At 40.6% G+C, this 23,557-nt stretch overlaps 2 protein-coding genes across 3 annotated transcripts; one reads left to right on the forward strand and one right to left on the reverse strand.

Moving 5' to 3' along the window:
• The first annotated feature begins 1,764 nt into the window (after window positions 1-1,764).
• LOC111978146 (ectodysplasin-A receptor-associated adapter protein) lies at window positions 1,765-11,175 on the forward strand. Its single transcript, XM_024008027.2, has 6 exons — window positions 1,765-2,022; window positions 7,104-7,162; window positions 8,403-8,445; window positions 8,554-8,624; window positions 9,041-9,089; window positions 9,294-11,175. Exons 1-6 carry the CDS (start codon window positions 1,965-1,967, stop codon window positions 9,680-9,682), a joined length of 669 nt encoding a protein of 222 aa, XP_023863795.1. The 5' UTR covers window positions 1,765-1,964; the 3' UTR covers window positions 9,683-11,175.
• On the reverse strand, window positions 11,176-23,247 carry LOC111978144 (neuroblast differentiation-associated protein AHNAK-like). 2 transcript variants are annotated; one of them, XM_024008026.1, is made up of 5 exons: window positions 23,148-23,247; window positions 18,780-18,836; window positions 18,123-18,243; window positions 17,841-18,016; window positions 11,176-16,129 (listed from the first exon to the last, which is right to left on the reverse strand). In XM_024008026.1, exons 2-5 carry the CDS (start codon window positions 18,780-18,782, stop codon window positions 11,669-11,671), a joined length of 4,761 nt encoding a protein of 1,586 aa, XP_023863794.1. In that variant the 5' UTR covers window positions 18,783-18,836; window positions 23,148-23,247; the 3' UTR covers window positions 11,176-11,668. The 2 variants fall into 2 exon arrangements, with proteins under 2 accessions (XP_023863794.1, XP_023863793.1); XM_024008025.2 differs by lacking the exon at window positions 23,148-23,247 and having other exon boundaries at window positions 18,780-20,314.
• Between the last annotated feature and the right edge of the window lie 310 nt (window positions 23,248-23,557).

Raw genomic sequence — 23,557 nt, forward strand, 5'->3', positions numbered from 1 at the left:
ACTTTACATTTGAATCCTCAAAAGACACTCTAAAGGGATAATATACACTGCTAAAAAAAATAAAGGGAACACTTAAACAACACAATGTAACTCCAAGTCAATCACACTTCTGTGAAATCAAACTGTCCACTTAGGAAGCAACACTGATTGACAATACATTTCACATGCTGTTGTGCAAATGGAATAGACAAAAGGTGGAAATTATAGGCAATTAGCAAGACACCCCCAATAAAGGAGTGGTTCTGCAGGTGGTGACCACAGACCACTTCTCAGTTCCTATGCTTCCTGGCTGATGTTTTGGTCACTTTTGAATGCTGGTGGTGCTTTCACTCTAGTGGTAGCATGAGAKGGAGTCTACAACCCACACAAGTGGCTCAGGTAGTGCAGCTCATCCAGGATGGCACATCAATGCGAGCTGTGGCAAGAAGGTTTGCTGTGTCTGTCAGCGTAGTGTCCAGAGCATGGAGGCGCTACCAGGAGACAGGCCAGTACATCAGGAGACGTGGAGGAGGCCGTAGGAGGGCAACAACCCAGCAGCAGGACCGCTACCTCCGCCTTTGTGCAAGGAGGAGCACTGCCAGAGCCCTGCAAAATGACTTCCAGCAGGCCACAAATGTGCATGTGTCTGCTCAAACGGTCAGAAACAGACTCCATGAAGGTGGTATGAGTAAATGTAAATGTAAATTCGGGACACTCAACTTAATGTTATGTTACGTTAAGTATGGTTACACAAGACAGAAGATGACTTAATCATCTGTTTTATACAATAACGTGAATGTCGAGCTACCCAAAGGTTGCTTGTTCGAATGTCATCATGGGCAACTGTAACATTTTAGCTAATTAGCAACTTTGCAAATACTTACTACTTTTTAGCTACTTTGCAACTACTTAGCATGTTAGCTAACCCTTCCCCTTTAACTTAACTCCTAAACCTAACCTTAACCCTATGCCCTACCCTAGCTAACATTAGCCACTTAGCTAATGTTAGCAGCAATAAATTGGAATTCGTAACATATCATACGTTTTGAAAATGTATAACATATTGTATGGATTGCTATTCGTAACATATTGTACGAATTGCAATTTGTAAAATATACGACTTGTAATTTGTAACATATACGAAATGGATGATGGACATCCACAAATTAATAGCCTACATACCATACAAAATGTAACATATCATATTAATTGGAGTGGCTGCCATATTTCATTCTGGGATGTGTCCTACTGTTCAATGTTCACAATCAGTGGAGAAAAGATTTGAATTTGGCTGCCTGTGTAAATGCAGCCCAAAAAGTGCGTCTGCATTAAAAAAAAAGGTAGGCCTATGCTTTAATTGGGACCACTGGTTAACTGGAGCCATTGCATAGCCTGATAACTGTTTTTAGACTATTTTCCACACCAGTGTTATGGGGCATAGCATAGGTCAGTTTCCTTGGCTATATAGCGTAAAATAGCATCCTATAGAATAGACTAAGAAAAGTCCCCATTGTCGGTCATCAGACATGGCGGAAATTGAATGATAAATCTGCAGAAGGGGTCTGTCAGCCTCCGTGTCTAACATTTATTTATGTGTATGGGAAGTTACGTGACACCCGTGGTCGGGGGAGAGGTTTTGTGGTGCTTTCAAGACTGGGAAATAACCGAGATCAGGTTATGACGTCGGTGATCTTCAGGTCGGAAAGGCAGATCTCTAGAAAGATGCCTGAGTTTCCGATTTGGAATTCCGAGTTTGATGATCATTCAAAACGTTTTGTTCCGAGTTCCCAGTTGTCTTGAAAGCACCAATAGCATTGAGGTCAGAACTTTTTTTCTCCCATTGAGCGTCATTTTACCAACTACACCTCCCGCCCCCTTAGCGCACTCTCCGGCACTCCGTTGCAGAGGTGGTAACGCCACTTTTCGACTCAATTTCGTTATTATCTGTTGTCATTTTACTCTTATGTGCAACGGACTTTTCTCTTATGTTCACATATATTTGTGTAAAGATGACTAGCTTGAAGGCGTTTAAGGAGCCATTCGGTAAGTCTGTACTGTTATTTCAAACGTTAAATCGTATAGATAGGCTATGTCGTTTATGATGCTACCTTTTTGCTAGTGGTTGTGGATGAAGGTCATCCCGTGTTGCATGTTTGTACCTTCATCTTGTTCTTTTTGAACAACCTTCTAATTTACAAATAGATAGGCCCACTGTAAAAGTCCTTTTGTTTTTTAAATGTAGGCTATCTGAACTTTTTTAATAATTCGTTAAAAAAAAAATATATATAATTCATATCACATTGACATAATTTACATAAGAGAACTTGCATTTCATTGATTCCATTTCAGTGTGCTCTTCTCACAAGTGGGATTTCCCCAAACATAAAAATCCCCCCCTCTGTATCAATGATAGTAAGGGACTTGTGCCTTACTCTTCGTGAATGTATGAGATGTGTGGGAACTGGAAAATATTGCATTTTTTCAGTGACAAAGTGAGTAGGCTAGGCCTAGGCTTTTCCAAACTGTCCAATGTAAGTGCTGACTTAGACATAGCATAAAACTGTTATCTCCAATTTGAGGCATTGGAACATTGGACAACCTGAGGAATCAAACTCAATGGCAAGCTAGGCTACTGTGTTTATCAATGTTGTAAAGAATAGAACCCCACGTTTTTATATGGTTGGTTTTCACTGTGATTTTTGGCTGACAGGGTCCCCTAAGACAGGACTAGTAAAGGCCCAGTGCACTACTTTTGGGGAAAAATGTAAACAATGTATTTCAGTGTTTACCAGCATTTCTAACTTAAGGCTGATAGTTATCTGTACAAAACAGTGCATCTGATAATACTTATGGAATATACAAATACTTGCTTGATATATGTTTTCCAGTTTCTTTAAATACTTTGCAAATGCAACTTATATGTTCACTGAAATGGTCTATACATTTCCATACTGGTCATCTATGGGAATCAAACCCACAACCCTAGCATCACAAGTGCCATGCTCCACCAACTGAGCCACAACACATCATCACAAACCACTTGATGTCTCAATGTACTCAATAACTTCATTGTGCATTGTTTTTCTTCATGGTGATGGAAAGTCTACAGGTACAAACCTAGATGACCAGCCTTTGTACAATATAGTACTGTACATTTACATTAAGTGGTTTCTAAGGATGGTAAATTAATACTGAACAAAAGTGGTTGTTTTCCATGTTATAAAAAAAAAAAAATACGATCAAGAAAATATTTACCTTGATGTGGATGTTTTGTGTCTTTGCCCATAACTTTGCACCTTTTGATGTAAATGTTTGAGGACAGGGTTTTGTTCTTTGTCATTCTAATGGAATCCAGAATCACAGAGAAAGGGACAGGGCAACAACTCTTATAATTCTAACTATTGAATCCTGAAAGATACTGTTCTTAATTGTACAACAACATTTCTTGCCAAAGCAGAGATGCAGAATTTTTTTTTTGCCCGCCCTACAGACTTTTTATATCGGTCGCTAATATTAGTAAAGGCCCAGTGCACTACTTTTGTGAAAAAACATTGGGAAAAAAATATATACAATACCAGTCAAAAGTTTGGATACATCTACTCATTCAAGGGTTTTTCTATATTTGTACTATTTTCTACATTGTAGAATAATAGTGTTGACATCAAAACTATGAAATAACACATATGGAATCATGAAGTAACCAAAAAAGTGTTTAAACAAATCAAATAATATTTTATATTTGAGATTCTTCAAAGTAGCTACCCTTTGCCTTGATGACAGCTTTGCACACTCTTGGCATTCTTTCAACCAACTTCACCTGGAATGCTTTTCCAACAGTCTTGAAGGAGTTACCACATATGCTGAGCACTTGTTGGCTGCTTTTCCTTCACTCTGCGGTCCAACTCATCCCAAGCCATCTCAATTAGGTTGAGGTCGGGTGATCGTAGAGGCCAAGTCATCTAATGCAGCACTCCATCACTCTCCTCCTTGGTTAAATAGCCCGTACACAGCCTGGAGGTGTGTTGGATCAGTTTCCTGTTGAAAAACAAATGATAGTTCCACTAAGCGCAAACCAGATGGGATGGCGTATCACTGCAGAATGCTGTAGTAGCCATGCTGGTTAAGTGTGCCTTGAATTCTAAAGAAATCACGACAGTGTCCATGCTTCACGGTGGGAACCAGACATGCGGAGATCAACCGTTCACCTACTCTGCGTCTCACAAAGACAGGGCGGTTGGAAGCTAAAATCTCAAATTTGGACTCATCAGACCAAAGGACAGATTTCCACCGGTCTAAAGTCCATTGCTCGTGTTTCTTGGCCCAAGCAAATCTCATCTTATTATTGCTGTCTTTTAGTAGTGGTTTCTTTGCAGCAATTCGACCATGAAGGCCTGGTTCACGCAGTCTTCTCTGAACAGTTGATGTTGAGATGTGTCTGTTACTTGAACTCTGTGAAGCATTTATTTGGGCTGCAATTTCTGAGACTGGTTACTCTAATGATCTTATCCTCTGCAGCAGAGGTAACTCTGGGTCTTCCTTTCCTGTGGTAGTCTTAGTTTCATCATAGCGCTTGAGGGTTTTTGCAACTGCACCTGAAGAAACTTTCGAAGTTCTTGACTTTTGCTGGGTTGACTGACCTTCATGTCTTAAAGTAATGATGGACTGTCATTTTTTCTTTGCTTATTTGAACTGTTCTTGCCATTATATGGACTTGGTATTTTACCAAATAAGGTTATCTTCTGTATACAAAGTAGGGGACTTTGTCACAACACAACTGATTGGCTCAAACGCATTAAGAAGGAAATAAATTCCACCAATTAACTTTTAACAAGGCACACATGTTAATTGAAATGCATTCCAGGTGACTAGCTCATCAAAGTTGTCATCAAGGCCAAGGGTGGCTATTTTGAAGAATCTCAAATATAAAATATATTTTGATTTGTTTAACACTTTTTTTGGTTACTACATGATTCCATATGTGCTATTTCATAGTTTTGATGTCTTCAATGTTATTCTACAATGTAGAAAATAGTAACAATAAAGAAAAACACCGGAATGAGTAGGTGTGTTCAAACTTTTGACTGGTATTATAGATGTTTTAATTTTTTTTTTGATTTTTTAAAAATGTATTTTTTAGGAGGTGCTGCAGCACCCCTACTTCCCGCGGGGCTGTGGAAAATGTATGAAAATGTGAGCTGTCCCCTTGAGCTCATACATATAAATTACATTTACTCAGTGATCTGTTTGGACAGATACCTGTTGGGTCTTGAGGATGCCTGCTCAGTTGAATGAACAGAACAATAATACCCCAATTTTGCACAATGCTCTGATTCTTTCATAAAAATGTCTGTGCTTTTTTAATGCTGAAACATTGTCCTCATCAGCATGCCTTGAAGAACAAGCTCTTTATTCTTTATTACTATTGCATTGTCAATCTTCATATAGCAGCCAAGGCCTGTGCAGAAGCTGAGGCTTTAGGCCAGCAAAGTAAGCCTCCTCTCACAACAAAATCACAGAACTTATTTGTCCTGCTGGAACTTGAGTTTTACAACACACACACACACAACCCTCAATCATTCACTGTACATAGACAAGGCAACTTTCAAAGCATTTGTCCATCTTTGCTTTAGGTATAGAAACTGCATGGATTGAGTTAGGTATTAGTACGCCATTCATCTCAAGCCATGTGTGGAAAAAAGCATGCCTTGGTCGCTGCAGAGCAAATGCAACATTGCACGGTCTGATTAAACTTTTAGAAACTCGACTTATCTTAGTAGCAAAGGCATGGGTGGTCAAAAAGGAGAAAATCTAGGTTAATCTCTATGGAATCATGGCCTGGAGGGATCTATTATGATGTGGTTTATATTTCATCTATTGAACTTCTTGCAGAGCGAGTAGGTACATGTCTCTGCATTCCCTGTGGAGCAGAAACAATGCTGAGCTGAGATGGGTTTCTGCTTACAGTTGATGAGTAGGGGACGTGGGGCTGATGTGTCTCAGCGTTGCACTAATACGGAGCAAGGTAGAATGAGATTGAGTATGCATTACCAAAGCATCTGTACACATCTATGCAACCACAGACCTAGAATGAGATTCTATTTCTGTGTCCATCAGCAATTACACAGTTATTACAGTGATCATCACTGCTCTGCTGTTATTGATCTTACTGAGAGTATGGCATATGGTGAGTTAACTGGCATGTCCTCTCCTCTCTTGTCTCACTGTCATCATCATGTAGGTAACAACAAAAACAATTGAGAAAATACTGCAATATGTCAATATGCAGAAAATACTGCAATATTTTGTTTGTACCTTCCACAGAAATTATCACAGTTTCTGGACTGTGATTTATGACTTGCATATGTTTTAAAATAATATTGTTCAATCAAAGGTGGTGAAGGTGTTTTAGTATTTATTTTAGTCTGGTATGTAAAGCCTCCCCACAAAAAAAAAGTGACGTCTCAACAATATTTCCCTTCTTGTTGGTGATATGTTCAATCAATGACACGGGCCCCTGGTGTGAGACACCTTACAACTCCATTATAGTAAAGTGTGTGTGTGTGTGTGTGTTTACTCATGTCAGCAATGTGAGAAACCCTGCTATTTTTTTCTCTTGTTTGAGGAAGTGAACCAACCCACATATTGTCGTTTTGAGATCTATGTCTGACTTAGTTTCAACTGTGTCAACAACTTCATTAATATAACCCATGTGAAATGGTCTTTGGTTAACTTGAATGTGTTTACAAATCCAAGGTTCCCATATAAACTGAAGTGAGTGTCAGCTTCATGGAGTGTAACTTAAGAAAGGTCAGAGCAGCTCTTTATTTGGAGCTCTGAGGTCTCATACAATAGCCTCACAGTGATGCAGACTGACAGAGGCCTGCATAGCCTTGTAGAGGTATGTTTTAGAGCTGAAAAGAGGGCTTTGTACGTCTGCAACTATCAGGACCCAGGACACTCAATAAGTTCAGATTTAATGTGTCCTCTTCATGCTGATATTTGCTTTGTTGAAAAACTGCATTCCATTTCCATCAGCCATAATTTTCTATCAAATCTGCAATATTGTCCTTTGTGCATTGTTCTCTTCATGTAATCTCCCTGTTACACCTGTCTTGTCTCGACAGATATAATAATCTCTGAACCAGTGGAGGACACAGATACTAGTAGCTTCATGGCAGAAATGGTACGACCCTCTAATATCATCAGAAACAAACTAGTGTACACAAATGTACTATCTGAATTTTAAGGGATAATCCACCCCCAGAAATAAAAATCATGAAACACCTGTCAATTTGGTGAAAGCCTATGTTCTATCAGTGGTTTTAAAATAAAAATGTATCCAATGATTTAATTTCTAAGTGGTCCGTCTGGGAAATCTGAAAATCATGTAGGAACTCGTCATAGCTACCAGTTTCTCGTCACTGGAGATAGAGTATAACACACTATCACATTTCATAACACTTTTAAAACAATTACCTGATCTCCAGATCGGCCAATAGAACACATTCATCCGTTTTATATCGTCATGACAAAATATATATTTCGCTTAGATGTGCTCAAACTAAACAGTGTACCAAATTATTCAACTCAGTTTCTCCTTTAAGTACCATCTCGCAATGTGCCCTGTGAGAAATGTGGGAAATGGCTGCTGTTGCCATAGCAACATACTCTGCAGTCGCTCTGGGTAGTGACGAACTGTACATTTAACTGGCTGAGATTACACTCCTAAATTGATAGTGAAGTTTGTTTAGGTGATTTTACAGCTAGCTAGCTACTTCACATGCTGATATGGACTTTGGTATTATTGTGTGTAGCTATATTTGCTAGCTAGCTACCTAGTCAGCCAGCCCAGAGAAAGCATTGCATGGTGGGTTTTGTAGTCAACTTGAACTGCAACATTTTCCCACAATTATTTGCATGTTGCTACCAAGCTTGTTATAATGACAAAATGAAACATTTGTTCTCAAAAAATATTGTTTTCACATATTAGTGTTATTTAACACTCTTTAACACTGTTAATAATTGGAATTAGTTGTTTGGGGTGGATTATCCCTTTAATTGAATAGATACATTGTTTTTGTTAGCAATAATTTTGTTATATCCTTTGAGCTAACTCTTCGGCCTGTTTAGATTGAGAAGAAAATAGCCATGTAAAGTAATTGAAGCATAGTTGAGTACATTATGCTGGAATTTCTTATGCCCAGGGACTGATATAGAAGCAAGTTGCAACAAGCCACTTTTCGCTATCCAACACAGAGTATAATTTTCTCACCCAATTTACAGACGTTTTCATTGCTATCTCTCGGTCTTAAAAGATGTATATCAGCATAAATATCTGCATTGATATATATAGTATTAAGATCACAATCCATCAGTATGCCACTTCCCAGCAAAGCTGAACATGTGTGTTTTGTGTCTCTTAGTCCTTGAAGTCCAACTATCCAGTCCAAGTCACAGAACCTCAAGGTGGGTGCTCTAAGCTCAGTACATCTGTTCACACAACTGATGTGCCTTTCTGTGCACTCTGATGAGAAACTACAACATTCACTTACACCGTCCATCTGTCCTTTCCAGATACAGTGACACTGCAGCTGAGGTCCATGCCACCTGGCTACCTCACACCTCCCTCAGGCAGAATAAGACAGGTGTGTAATGGGGTCACTTGCACCGAGCTAAAGTGTATTGTTTCTTTGGCTTATGATATTAATGTGAAAATGTGGTGATGAGTCTTGACAGGATGCTACTGTACACTGTAGCTTTTTAAATATAACTCCATACCTCTTACCCAGCATCTGAAAATGTCATACCCTGGCTATCTGTAATGTTTGAGCCTCTGTAACGGAAACTAGCTGTTGGTGTCAAAACCACAATAACATTTTGATGGGTGAGTGATCACTTTTTTCCATAGGAAAGGTGTTGTGAGTAGGTTTAAAAAGGTTGTGATTATTTGAATGGTATCAATTAGAATATTTTGATGTATTCTGAATCATATTTGTAGTTAATTCCACTCTAGAACTACAACAACTGAATGTAATGTTTTGTTTTACCCAACCTCATGCAGCCAGTAGAAGATGGTGTGGAGTGCATCTGCACAGGCTCCATCTTACAAGGTAAGTTAAATTAGCATTTTTATCATGATATATACTGTATCTCCGAACAACATTTCCAGGCACGTTGTACATATTTTCTACACAGATGCATTACACTTACATACGTGTACCTAAAATGGTAGTCTAATAATTTCCATGTACAGTGTATATATTTCCAAGGCTGTTGGTAATTCCATTTTCCTTGCCCCAATTCCTACCCCTTAGACTTCCCCAAGGAGCTGCAGTTCTTGAACAACCCCTGTGAGAAGTGCTGTTGCTCAGCTCCACCTCCAAAGATCAGTGACCTGATGGATGACAAGGACTTGCTGGACTTACTGCGGCTTAAACTGGACCCAAATCATTGCACTGTTAAGAACTGGAAGAACTTTGCGAGCCGTTGGGGTATGAGCTATGATGAGCTGACTCTGCTGGAGCACCGGACCCAGGGCTCAATGTGCCACAGCCCCACACAAGAGTTCCTGCTGCGCAACAACCACAAGACCGTCACTGAGCTCACCGAACTTTGCCGGGTTTACCAGCGCATTGATGTGCTGCGGCTTCTGCAAAGCTGGATGGATAACGACTGGCCCTCACGCTGGCAAAATGCTCATTGACCACTTGCCCCAACCCCTGAAAATCCCTCAGAAATTATGCATATTACTTTTTATATTTTGCTATACACTTTATTGAATTAGCAACAGGGACTTGGACCATTTTTTTCCATATCCAGTGGTTCCAGGGTTTTTGGTTGAGTTGGTGTGCAAAAGACCAGTGGATCACATTTTATGACTCCTGCGGAGTTGAGGACTTAATAGGACTGATTTCCATTGTATACTCTTTACCAATACTGTAGTTCTGAGCATCTCAACCAGCTCATTATTTTCTTTTTCAAAGGTCCCGCAACCTCAGAATTGCTGTGTGTCCAATAGTGATGGGTTGTTCGCGAACAAACGGCTCTTTATGAACAGATCCTTTTTGGTGAATGTCAGGAAGCAAATCGCATCGTTGAAAGAGCCGTTCACTTGGCTCCCTGATTTGCATACTGCTACTATGCAAATATAACGTGTACATTCTGGTCCACATTCATTTTTCCAGTGCATTTAAAATAAACAAAAATTTTTGACCGATCTAATAATTTCACTACGTAAAAAAAAAATTGAACACGTATTTCACGATCTGACATAATGGTAGCCTACCTTTTGGGCTTTACATTGGAGATTGGAAATCATGGTTCTAGGTCAATCTTTTTTAAATAATTTTGAACGAAGAGCTGTTTGGGAGCCAAATGAGCCGACTCTGAAGTGAATGGAGCCAAATGAGCTGGTTCAACGAAAAGACTCAAAATGGCCATCACTAGTGTCCAAGTGTCCCACAAAAATGACCAATGGGCTAGAATATAGTAAGTGGAACTGTGCTAACCAACATGGCACATCAAGAAGGTAAAGTGGAAAAGAGAGAAGAGGATTTAAATGGTGAACTGTTAGTACATTTTTACTTATTAGAACAGTCACCATAGTAATGACAGACAATAATAATCAATGTAGTATATATAATATGGCAAAGGAGACAGTTTTGCGTATTGGTCTTTTATAGTCTCATAAAAACATGAATCATCTCCAAGTATTGTTTGTATTAATAGTTAATGAGTCTTGATTATTTTGGGATAGTTTGATGAAGCTGAGGTCATGTTGTCAAATGAGATATCTCACTACGGTCTGAATCTTAATTAGCAATTTTCCCTTACGTTTTTATCATTTTGTGATTACAATTCCTCCCCCCCCCCACCCCCACTTGAAGCAAATAAAAGCTAGATGTTTTCCAGCTTCTTGCTAATCTTATGAACTTTTCTTCATCAACACGTTTCAAAAGTCATAATTGAAAATACAGCGCTGAAAAAATGATTTCTGTTGGAAGTTACCCATGAGAGTTTGAGTTTTCTGTGTATATGATTATATAACTTGGTAAATGTTTATTTATCTAGATTTCTTTTCAGTGATGAATATCCAATCAGAGGAATTCAAGCCTGTCATTTAATTATACAGTATCATATGGTTGTAGTCAATTATAAATTAGTAGTCTATCATCAATAAATGACAAATAAACATAATGGATGTATTAATTTAATATAATGGTTTATTGGGAAAAATATCTAATGAATAGTTTAATTACATTTCACTTTTCAACTATTGTTTTTGCTTAAAATGTAAAGATGACATTTTCCATACAGATTGTGTCCCCTTTGTGGTTGAAATAGGTCTGAATTGTGACAGATACAATACTGAGGCATTTGTAAAAATGAGTATACTTCCAAGTGAACAGAATATGGGAAATAGTACCATAATTGAAATAAGTTTGAGTACACATGGAGCTAATGAACACATTTTCCTTAATTTTGATGTCAACTGTTTAAATATAGATGTAGCATATGGATGAATACGAAGAGATATCTGAGACAAATCTACAGAAAAAATAATGACATGTTTATGTTTTCTACATAGAAACAAATCACATCCTCAACATGGAGTCAGCTCATGCACAAATGGAATGGTGCTTATTTACAAAATAGTTACATTCATGTTGGTTTATCCCAAGTGTACGGTTCACATGGCTGGAAACCAGGAATAATCTGCATTGGGATCTGTGATATTCAGACCAAGCATATTGGAGAGGCTTATTGATATCCTGTTGTTTTCATCCAATGAGTCTAGTGCATCTGAGGTGATTTTTGCTTTGAACAACTTCAACCGCTCCATGATGTTAATAGGTCCTGAAGGTGATGTCTCTTTCCGTCCTTCAGTCAAAGACACATTCACTTTAGGCAAACTGACCTCTGTACTAGCTGTATCAAGGCCTCTTTCAAGCTTTGGTGTGTCAATGGCCTCAAAAAGGGCCTCCGCAGCATCTTTGAGCGCACTCTCAATCTTGTTGTTCTTTGGAAGTCTGTGAAAGGTAAACATTGGTACTTCTACCTGACCACTCTCTGTTTCATCCCCACTCTGCTCTTCCTCATTGTCCATGTCAGACTCTTTACCTTTTGAGCCAGAGAATCTAAACCTTGGCCACTTTAATTGCCATTTTAACTTACTTTTGTGAGTGTCATCTATTTTGATGTCAGCTAAATTGACGTCAGGAGCAGAGAGACTCAGTTCAGGTGTACTAATCTCTCCCTCAACTTTGGGGACAGAAACTTCCACATCTGGCGCATTCACATCTGCACTGGCATCAAGTTCTGGTACCTTTATTCTAGGTCTTGAGAGACCAAACTTTGGCATCTTAAAATAAGGCAGTTTTCCAGAGGGAACCTCAATGTCAACATCTGGAGAGTTCAGCTCAACCTCAGGACTTTTAATGTCTCCCTGCACACTCAGACCAATGTCTGGGACACTTACTCTAATCTCTGGAGTAGAGAGATTAAGATCAGGAGCATTCAATTCCACCTCTGGTCCGGAGAGGTCAGGTTTTGGTAAAGTTAGATTTACATCTGGAGCACTGATATCACTTTCAACATTAGGAGCAGATAGATTTCGGTCTGCTTGATGTACATCTACCTTTGGGGCTACACGCCCAGTCTCAAGTGTGGGAACTAGAATATTTATGTCAGGTGCATCAACGTCAAGGTTGGGTTCCTCCAGTTTATGATTTGAAAGACCAAATGTGGGGTGCTTAAAATAAGAGAATTTGAATTTGCCTGAAGCGGCATCCGTATCTATATCTGGAGCTTTTATATCTACTTCAGATCCTTTGAGGTCAGCTTTGGGTACGTTGATATCTATCTCTGGTACATTCACTTCGCCCTCAAGTTTGGAGGCTGAAACATTGAGCTCTGGTGTTTTCAGGTCTAGATCATGAACTTTAAGATCTACTTTTGGTAAATTCACATCAACCTCAAGAGCTGAGATGTCTAAATCTGGTGTCTTCGGATCAGCATCAACATTAAGGTAAACATTTGGCGCTTGAAGATCTACATCTAGTCCTTCAAAGTCCATTTTGGGCAAACTGATATCTAAATCTGGAGCAGAGATATCTCCTTCAACCTTTGGGGTAGAAAGGTTCAGCTCTGATATTTGCAGCTGGTCATCGGTGGCATTTCGGGCAGCTTCAGGCAAACTGACATTGATACCTGGAGCAGCAATGTCTCCCTCAATTTTTGGAGCTGAGAGGTTGAGGTCCGGTGCATTCAGGTCTAGATCAGACCCTTGAATATCTGCTTTTGGTAAATTCACATCGATCTCTGGAACTGATATGCCTGAATCGTGTGTCTTAAGCTCAATTATTGGAACCTCAATGTTGAGATCAGGGGCTTTAAGGTCTACTTCAGACAAATGAATATCAAGACAGGGAGCAGTTATGGCTCGCTCAATTTTGTGGGCAGAAAGATCAGGTGTTTTCAGCTCTACAACACAGGCTTGGAGGTCAGCTGTTGACAAATTGACATACACATCGGGAACAGAGGCATCCAACTCTGGGGCCTTGAGATTAGCATCCAGGTTTGGTCCTTTAACTCTTGGCCCTGTTAAACCAAAATTTGGCAGTTTGATTTTAGGCAAATTAAATTTTCCAGAGGGAGCATTACGGTCAGCATCTAGGGCTTGAAGATCTACCTCTGGACCTTTGATGTCAGCTTCAGGGAAACTGATACTCAAATCTGGAGCAGCAATGGCTCCTTCAATTTGGGGGGCAGAAAGGTCCAGGTCTGGTGTTTTCAGCTCTACAGGAGCTTGGAGATAAGCTGTTGGCAAATTGACATCCAGATCAGGAACAGAGATGTCCAACTCCAGGGCCTTGAGATTAGCATCCAGGTTTGATCCTTTAACTCTTGGCCCTGTTAAACCCAAATTTGGCAGTTTGATTTTAGGGAACTTTAATTTTCCAGAGGGCTCAAGGTTGACATCTGAGGCTTGAATATCCACAACTTGTCCTTTGAGGTCAATTTCAGGCAAACTCACATTGAGATCTGGAACAGCGATGTCTCCCTCAATTGCTGGTGCTAAGAGGTTGAGGTCTGCTGTTTTCAAGTCAATGTCAGTCCCTTTCAGATATGCTTCGGGTAAATCAACATCTAATTCTGGGGTGTTAAAATCAGCATCTACATCAAGTTCCAGTCCTTTTACTTTTCGTATTTTTGGCCATTTTATTTTCGGCAACTTGAATTTTCCAGAGGGCGCATCAATGTCTACATCTACATCTGGTCCTTTGAGGTCAGCTTCAGGCAAACTGACATTGAGATCTGGAACAGCGATGTCACCTTCAATTGCTGATAGGTCCAAATCTGGTGTCTTCAGATCAACATCAAGGTCTGGTCCCTTCACCTTATGTCCAGACCAGTTAACTTTGGGCATTTTAAAAGTTGAAAATCTATGTTTTCCAGAGGGTGCCTCAATGTTGACCTCTGGTGCCTGAAGATCTACATCTGGACCTTTCAAGTCAGCTGTGGGGAAATTGACATCTACATCTGGTGCACTTATATCCCGGTAAATGTTAGTGGTAGAGAGACTCATGTCATGTACAGTCAGCTTAGCATCCAGATCCATTTCTGTCTCCTTCACCTTTGGACCATCGAGTCCAAATTGAGGCTTCTTTAGGTTGAACAACTGGAATTTTCCAGAGGGAGCATCAATGTCAACATCTGGAGCATCGAGGTCAGCTTTGTGTAAATTAAGATCTACAGCTGGTGCGCTTATTTCTCCAATGTTTGGAGTGGAGTGATTCAAGTCAGGTGCAGACAGGTCAGCATCTATGTCGACTTCGAGTCCCTTAACCTTGGGTCCAGAGTGTCCAAACTTTGGCTTTTTTAGAGTAAGCCATTTGAATTTCCCTGAAGGGGGCTCAATGTCCACTTCTGGTGCGTTAAAGTCTACTTCAGGGCCTTTGATATCTGCATTTGACAAATTGGTATCCAAATCAGGAGTGTCAAGACCTGCATCAACATCAGGGACAGAGAGACTGAGGTCAGGTACCTTCAGATCTGCATCAACATCTGGAGCTTTTATCTTTGGTCCAGAGAGCCTGAATTTAGGCTTTTTGAGTGTCGGGAACTTAAATTTGACAATGGGAGGATGAATGTCAACATCAGGGCCACTCAGGTCTGCTTTGGGTAAATTCAATTCTAAATTTGGGTTGCTCATCTCACCCTCAATCTTTGAGGCAGAAAGATCAACGGTTGGTGTCTCCAGATCTGTCTTAACACCAGGGGCTTTGACTTTTGGCCCATGAAGACCAAATTTGTGTTTCTTTAAATGAGGCCATTTCCATTTACTTGAGGGAGCCTCAATGTTGATATCTGGAGCTTGCAGATCTACCTCCGCTTTTGGTGAACTCAAATCTACATCTGATGCACTTATCTCTCCATCAATGTTGAGAGTGGAGAGATTCACGTCAGCTGCAAACAGGCCAGCATCTATGTCGACGTCAGATCCCTTCACTTTGGTTCCAGATAATCCAAACTTGGGCTTTGTTTGAGTTAGCCATTTGAATTTGCCTGAAGGAGCCTCTATGTCAACATCTGGAGCTTTCAAGTCAGCATTTGGATCATTCAAATTTACATTTGGGGCTTTAATTTCCACATCGGGAGCTGAAATCTTCAGGTCTGGTGTCTCCAGCTCTCCACTGAGACCAGGGCCTTCTAAATCTCCTGATATGTTCACGTGTCCCTTTGGTGCTTTGGCTTTTATGTGTGGTAGATTGAAGTGAGGCATTTTTAATTTGGGATCCTTGTACTTAAATCCATTTGTCTTAACCTCTGGTTTCTCCAAGTCAAGTGAGGCATCTGGAGTGCGGAGCTTTGGTATTAATAGACTGTCTTCAAGGCATCTGAGGGTGCCATCGAGATCTGCTCCTTTCATTATAGGCCTAGACATTCCAATGGTGGACATTGTGAACTTTGCATCACCATCAGTTCCAGGTGTGTCCAATGTCACATTGGGCAATTCCCCATTCAAAGTGGGACCATTGATTTCACTCTTCAACCCCCCTTCAGCATTTAATTGTCCACTGAGGCCATCGACCTCGATAGTTGGTGCCTCAACTGATTGCTGCATTCTGCTGTAGGGATCCTTGAGCATCTATAGACAATCAAATAGTAAATAAAGCATAGTGCTATGTGGTGCTCAGTGGGCAAATATTAAGATATTGAGCCACAATACATTATTTTATTACCTTCAGAAAGTATTCAGACCCTTGACTTTTTCCACATTTTGTTACGTTACAGCCTTATTCTAAAATGGATTAAATAAAATAAATTCCTCAGCAATCTACACACAATACCCGATAACGACAAAGCAAAAACAGTTTTTTGCAACAAACAAAAAAATACCTTTTTTACATAAGTATTCAGACCCTTTGCTATGAGACTCGAAATTGAGCTCAGATGCATCCTGTTTCCATTGATCATCCTTGAGATGTTTCTAGAACTTGATTGGAGTCAACCTGTGGTAAATTCAATTGATTGGATAGGCACACACCTGTCTATATAAGGTCCCACAGTTGACAATGCATGTCAGAGCAAAAACCAAGACATGAGGTTGAATTGTCCGTAGAGTGCCGAGACAGGATTTGTGTCGAGGCACAGATCTGGGGAAGGGTACCAACAAATTTCTGCAGCATTGAAGGTCCCCAAGAACACAGTGGCCTCCATCATTCTTAAGTGGAAGAGGTTTGGAACCACCAAGACTCTTCCTAGAGCTGGCCGCCCGGCCAAACTGAGCAATCGGGGGAGAAGGGCCTTGGTCAGGGAAGTGACCAAGAACCCGATGGTCACTCTGACAGAGCTCTAGAGTTCCTCTGTGGAGATGGGAACTTCCAGAAGGACAACCGTCTCTGCAGCACTCCACCAATCAGGCCTTTATGGTAGAGTGGCCAGATGGAAGCCACTCCTCAGTAGAAGACACATGACAGCCCACTTGGAGTTTGCCGAAAGGCACCTAAAGACTTTTAGACCACAAGAAACAGGATTCTCTGGTCTGATGAAGCCAAGATTGAACTATTTGGCCTGAATGCCAAGCGTCACATCTGGAGGAAACCTGGCACCATCCCTATGGTGAAGGTTGGTGGTGGCAGCATCATGCTGTGGGATCTTTTTCAGCGGCAGGGCCTGAGAGACTAGTCAGGATCGAGGGAAAGATGAACGGAGCAAAGTACAGAGAGATCCTTGATGAAAACCTGCTCCAGAGCGCTCAAGACCTCAGACTGGGGCAAAGGTTCACCTTCCAACAGGACAATGACCATAAGCACACAGCCAAGACAACGCAGGAGTGGCTTCAGGACAAGTCTCCGAATGTCCTTGAGTGGTCAAGGCAGAGCATGGACTTGAACCTGATCAAGCATCTCTGGAGTGACCTGAAAATAGCTGTGCGGCGATGCTCCCCATGCAACCTGACCGAGCTTGAGAAGATCTGCAGAGAAGAAACTCCCCAAATACAGGTGTGCCAAGGTTGTAGCGTTATACCCAAGAAGACTCAAGGCTGTAATTGCTGCCAAAGAGGCTTCAACAAAGTACTGAGTAAAGGGTCTGAATACTTATGTAAATGACATTTTTCTATTTTTTTCTCATAAATTAGCTAACAATTCTAAAAACCTTTGAGGGGAAAAAAATGCCTAATCAATTTTAGAATAAGGCTGTGATGTAACAAAATGTGGAAAAAGTCAACGGGTCTGAATACTTTCCGAAGGCACTGTAATTCTTCAAAACTGAAAAAGAATCTTGGAACTATTATGTCAGCATAGTGCAATGACTGCTGGCATAAATCCTGAAGTACATTTGATTCTGACACTTACATCCCCAGGATCTTTGAGGCCACCATCCAATGATCCGAGACTGACGCTGGCTTTCAGATCCTGCTTTGTCATAACTCTCATGTTGTCATTGTAAGGCTCCATGATCTTGAGTAATTTCATCCTGTCATCTTTACTGAGGTGATTCAGATTGATGGTGACAGCAACAATCTCATTGTCTGAAAGAGTAGAGAGAAAAGTTTGACTAATAATTATCTATTGTGCTTTGTATGTTATAATTATGAATGTTTTTGATCAGAAATAAACTAGTATGTGACATTTGACCTTCTTTTAAGCCAATCTTATCAGTGACACTAGGGTCTGTGATTCCAGTGATGACAACTCCTCTTTTTGAATCCTCCAGGACCAAGCTTTTGGAGTAACGTCTTTGCTGACTTTCCCCATTCTAGGAAGATGTCAAATAAAATGAAATAACAATTGTAGTCACTATCATTAAGCAGCAACCATTTGTAACAGTTACATTAGCATGTGTGCAGTACTCATCCAAAGTGGACTAAGAATCTGGTAAAACAAAGTATCTGTATGGTTTTAGACTCTGATTTTTTTTACACTGTGAATACACCCCAGGATAGATTGTTCTTGTAAAAACAAGCTGGCTCCCTCAAGGCTCCTGCTCTTTAAAGGGGCAATCTACTTTTCAAGCATTAACAAAGAGGTCACCTGCCATTGTTTTTGTAAAAACCTGAGGAATGGGTCTGGAGAAATGTTATCACTCTCAAATTCATAGATAGAGCTATGGTTACAAGGACTGACTAGCCATGATATAAACATTATAGCTTAAAATATATTTTGAGACTATACAGGGTTTGTTTACAATGATATTGTTTACTAACAATAAAGTAAAATTTGCTTATATTTTGGGTTATGATGGGTTATGACAGTTGACCTAAGTACACAAGGCTTTTAAATTATTTGACTCACCATGATTTCTGAAGTATATTTACAGCGGCATATCAAGAAAAATGTCCTCACTATAACCTGTAAAAACAACAAAAAAAGAAGTGAGGTACAGTGTGTCTTTACTATCAGTTTATAATGTGATTTAATAAGCAAAACTCCCTCTAAAATAAGACATTTCATCTTACAGGGTTTGATGTTCCACAACAATAAAATGTACATTGAAAAATCCAAAAGATAAATCTATTTCAACTTTATATTTGAACTATTTTTATTGAAGGGTAGCTTTGGAATTATTGCATTTACTAATGACAAAACTGCCTCAGATTATTATAATATCTGTATGTGGTGATATATCTGTTAATGAAAACTTTTGTGAGGTGTAGCTAGCAGAGACAAACCACATCCTCTCCCAGCTCGGTGGGTGAAACATCCACACAGAAACACAGTTGCACACAGTTAATGCATCTCTGCTCAGACTTACACCTAAACAGTCTTTGCTAGACTTTTGCTGCATCACAAGATAAGGCAGGAGGTAGGGATGAATGCTTGAGCATTTCACAAATGGAGTGTGATTTACGTACAGAATAATATGAAATGTTCTGAGACCAGGTTGCATAACTTAACATGTAAAAAACAACCAAAATAGTCATTGGACTATGTCTGCTGAAAGGTATCATCACTACTGTTATAATGACAATAATTATCTCGATAACCACTCTAAAGCTTTTGACAAAGCTCTCTGCCTTTAATTTACTGCTGGCTGATTGACAGAGAGAGTGACAGCGACACCCACACACAGACAGCCGCACGCCTTAGGAACCCCAGCAATGGCCACTGCCAGGATGCTCAGGGGAATGTTTCCCAAACAAGTTGATTTAGATGCATGATAGCTTACATGCCATACCTACTACCACAGCCACATACTGCCACACCCACTACCCTCATGAATGTCAACGTGTTCACCTGGATTGTGATGCTGAGGGTTTGGGCAGCATGTCAGAAAGAGGGAATGGTGTAAACTGAATTATGAGTGCCATGATATTGGCTTCAAAACATTACATTATTGTACCGGAAGGGGCGGACTGGGACAAGAATCCAGACCAGGCATTTTATCCACACCAGCCCACGCTGCCAACTCATCCACAGCCACACATCCCATCCCTACTTGGACATAGTGCTGACACATAACATTGGCAGTACAGTACAGCGTTTCTCAACAATTGACAGTACCAGTGACTGACTTCCTCCACAACTTGTTTTTGTACAACTCTTTTTTTAAATTTATTTTACTTTTACCCCCCAATTTCATGGTATCCAATTGGTAGTTACAGTCTTGTCTCATCACTGCAACTGCCGTACGGACTCGGGAGAGGCGAAAGTCGAGAGCCATGCGTCCCCGAAACACAACCCACACTGCTTCTTGACACAATGCCCACTTAACCCAGAAGCCAGCCATACCAATGTGTCGGAGGAAACACTGTGCACTGCGCCCGGCCCGCCAGTGCACAATGGGACAAGGACATCCCTGCTGGCCAAACCCTCCCCTAACGACGCTGGGCCAATTGTGTGCCTCCCCATGGGTCTCCCGGTCGTGGCCGGCTGCGACAGAGCCTGGACTCGAACCCAGAATCTCTAGTGGCACAGCTAGCACTGCAATGCAATGCCTTAGACCACTGAGCCACTTGGGAGGCCCTCCTCAACTTTCTTTAAGTAGCTCATGTTCAAAAGAAACACAATATGTAAAAACACCACTGGAGACTATAACTGTGCCTCTGCGCTAGCCATTTTGTTTGCCTCCTTGTTGTGCTGTCTGTCTGTGCATATTCTCTGATGTCACTCTGTGCTTCTTATTGTTCTCTGCCTGCCTGTCTGCTTAAGCCTTAAGGCTTATAAAACAGACGTTATAAAAGCCAAGCTAACGACTTAGGCTATATTGGAAATTAGTACCTGTTATACACTATATATACACAAGTATGTGGACACCCCTTAAAATTGTAAGCAAATCCTCACAGCAATGTTCCAACATCTAGTGGAAAGCCTTCCTAGAAGAGCTATTAATGCCCATGATTTTGGAATAAGATGTTCGACGAGCCGGTGTCCACATACTTTTTTAATATAATGTATGTGTTCCCTTGAATCAACACCTACCCTGAGTGTTAATTATAGTCCAGACTAACATTTTCCCCTGGTGTCAATGGTGCCTCTGTAACAGTTTAACTTTACTCCGTCCCCTCGCCCCGACACGGGCGCGAACCAGGGACCCTCTGCACACATTAACAACAGTCACCCACGAAGCATTGTTACCCATCGCTCCTAGTCCATGATTTGGGTAATCATCTTTTAAAGTCTTTCATAGTCTTTCATAATTATTCTAAAGTGTAATGAATAACTAACTGTGGTATTCAAGGAATAAGTTGTTTCATCTAACACGTCCAAGCAGGAATGTAGAGATTTAGCTCATACATTTAGCTCGACAGTAAATTATTGCACCAGTAAGTGCGGATAGAGCAGCTTGCTATGGAGCAGAAAGCTATTTACATGCATTGGACAGACGAGTGTAGGGTACGAGATGCGACCGAAATTTTGCAGGTGGGGAGAGAGCGAGACAGGGTGGAGGAAGAGGCTTGGCTTGAAGTGCTGGGCATCTTGTTGTTATGACATGCATTATCTGAATTCAGCCCACAGAATTAGACCTACGGAAGAGCGGCTTCTATGAAGGATCTTTGAATGTCTTTGAACTTCAGAGAGTTGGCTTGATGTTGGACCCGCTGGCTAGCTAGCTAGCTAACAAGGTTCTGTGTGTAGAGCGGCACCTGAATTTAAATAAAAACATGTCTTCCCTTTTTGTAGTTAATAAATCCAATGTGAAACGTGATAACTATAGTATCCTTAACCAGCTTTGAAAAAGTTCATCCATTCTTCTCTAATGAAAATTCTCTCTCCCTAATTTCTGAATCCCGCTTGTAACGTCAGCAGGTTACTAAACTATGCTTCGGAGGGGGAGGGGCAGGTTGCCTACACGCAAACACACTGGCAAAGATTTTCAACTGGCTGGCAGGCAGTCACTGGAATAAGTTTCAGAGTGAGGGCTTCGCATAGGAGCTTTGTTGTGTTTTTTGTGGGACTGGAAACAAATGCCCGGAATGTAAAATAACGTTATTAACCGGTTCACACACTTTTAAAATAATGGTTCTGGTCCAGAACAGTATAAATTACTTTTGTTTGCGGTTCTGATTCTGTTCCTTGAAAAATTCCTTTCTTTTCTGGTTTTTGGTTCTGTTCCATGAACCGGTTCCAACCCCTTGTTTTGAGTGAGGTGACAATGTATACTGAACAAAATTATAAATGCAAAATGTTCATATGAGGAAATCAGTCAATTTAAATAAATTCATTAGGCCGTAGTCTATGGATTTCACATGACTGGGAATACAGATATACATCTGTTGGTCACAGATACCGTAAATGTCAGTTGGCTTATCATAGCCGATCATTAAGAGTATCTCTACCGCTCCTGCGGTCTCTAGAGAGTTGAAAACAGCAGGTCTGGGACAGGTAGCTCGTCCAGTGAACAGGTCAGGGTTCCATGCCCCGACTTCCTAATTAATTACATTTGCCTGATTAGTTAATCACGAAATGCTAATTACAGAGAATCTTTGATTAAAAACTAAAAGTCTTCAGTTAATGATAGTAAAGACACGACAGAGGAGAAGAGGATTTTTAGTATTAGCGTTACAAAGAATGAATTGTTAACCCAATGAGCTACAGACGTTTGTGTTGTACCATTAGATTTTTCTATTTATTCTGCATTCATTGGTACCAACCATTAGTCTGTGTTTAACGGGGGCTGAGTAGAGTGATGTTTGTGAGACGAGGGGCCCGATTCTTTTTATAAAAACGTCTGTATGGTTTGAGCTACAAACTAGTAAAATCTTTCTATGAAAAGCTGAGACTCGCACGAACTATATAATGCTCACAAGCTACACAAGAGTCATTAGAAGGTAAGGGGTTCTTCTACGTAGAAGATCCTAGGAAATCCAAGAACATTATGTCTATAATACTGTAATAAGCTCACATAGTTGCTGTCACAAACGCCAAACTCCACACAGTTGTCACTGACTAGTTGGATATTCACCTTTATCAATAAAACTCATGAATGCAACTGTTTAGGCCTGGGGTCTCAGAACATATAAGGTTCATTCTATTACCAGTTGACACAGCAGAAACAAGAGCACTAAACTATGATTAAAATTCCCATTGTACCATCGGCACGAATTACATCAATTTGTTAAATATCTTATTCTAATGGCACCAAAAGCCTTATAATGTGGCCGCGTAGCTCGTATGCATATATGCTGGGCCTGTGCTGGGCTCAGATTGGGAAGGACTCACCTTGTGATGCTCCTAGATATGCGTCCTCTGAAAGCCCAGGCAATGTTGTCTTCTCTGTACCTTAGCTGTTCTGTGAACCTAAGAGGATCTGTGGTTAAATACATTGTGTTAAATGTCTTCTCTGACCGCAACCTGAGCTGTAGAACAGGTTAGGCAGCACCTAGACCGCCTCCCCAATGCCACCCCAACCCCCACTATGAACCTTTTCACAGGGAGAGGGACATGTCATGCACATTTACAGGGCTGGTGACAGCTGAAACCTGCCAAGAGAGTGAGAGAGAGAAATGGAGATTTAGAAAGAGAGAGAAAGAGGTACACACCACCCGTTCTTAACCAAGGTTTAAGAAACAGAGGCCTGCAATAATTGCAAAACATCTACATCCATCAACATATGAATGCACTCTCTCCTT

The sequence above is a fragment of the Salvelinus sp. IW2-2015 genome, linkage group LG18 (genome assembly GCF_002910315.2).
Source record: "Salvelinus sp. IW2-2015 linkage group LG18, ASM291031v2, whole genome shotgun sequence".
NCBI lineage: Eukaryota > Metazoa > Chordata > Actinopteri > Salmoniformes > Salmonidae > Salvelinus > Salvelinus sp. IW2-2015.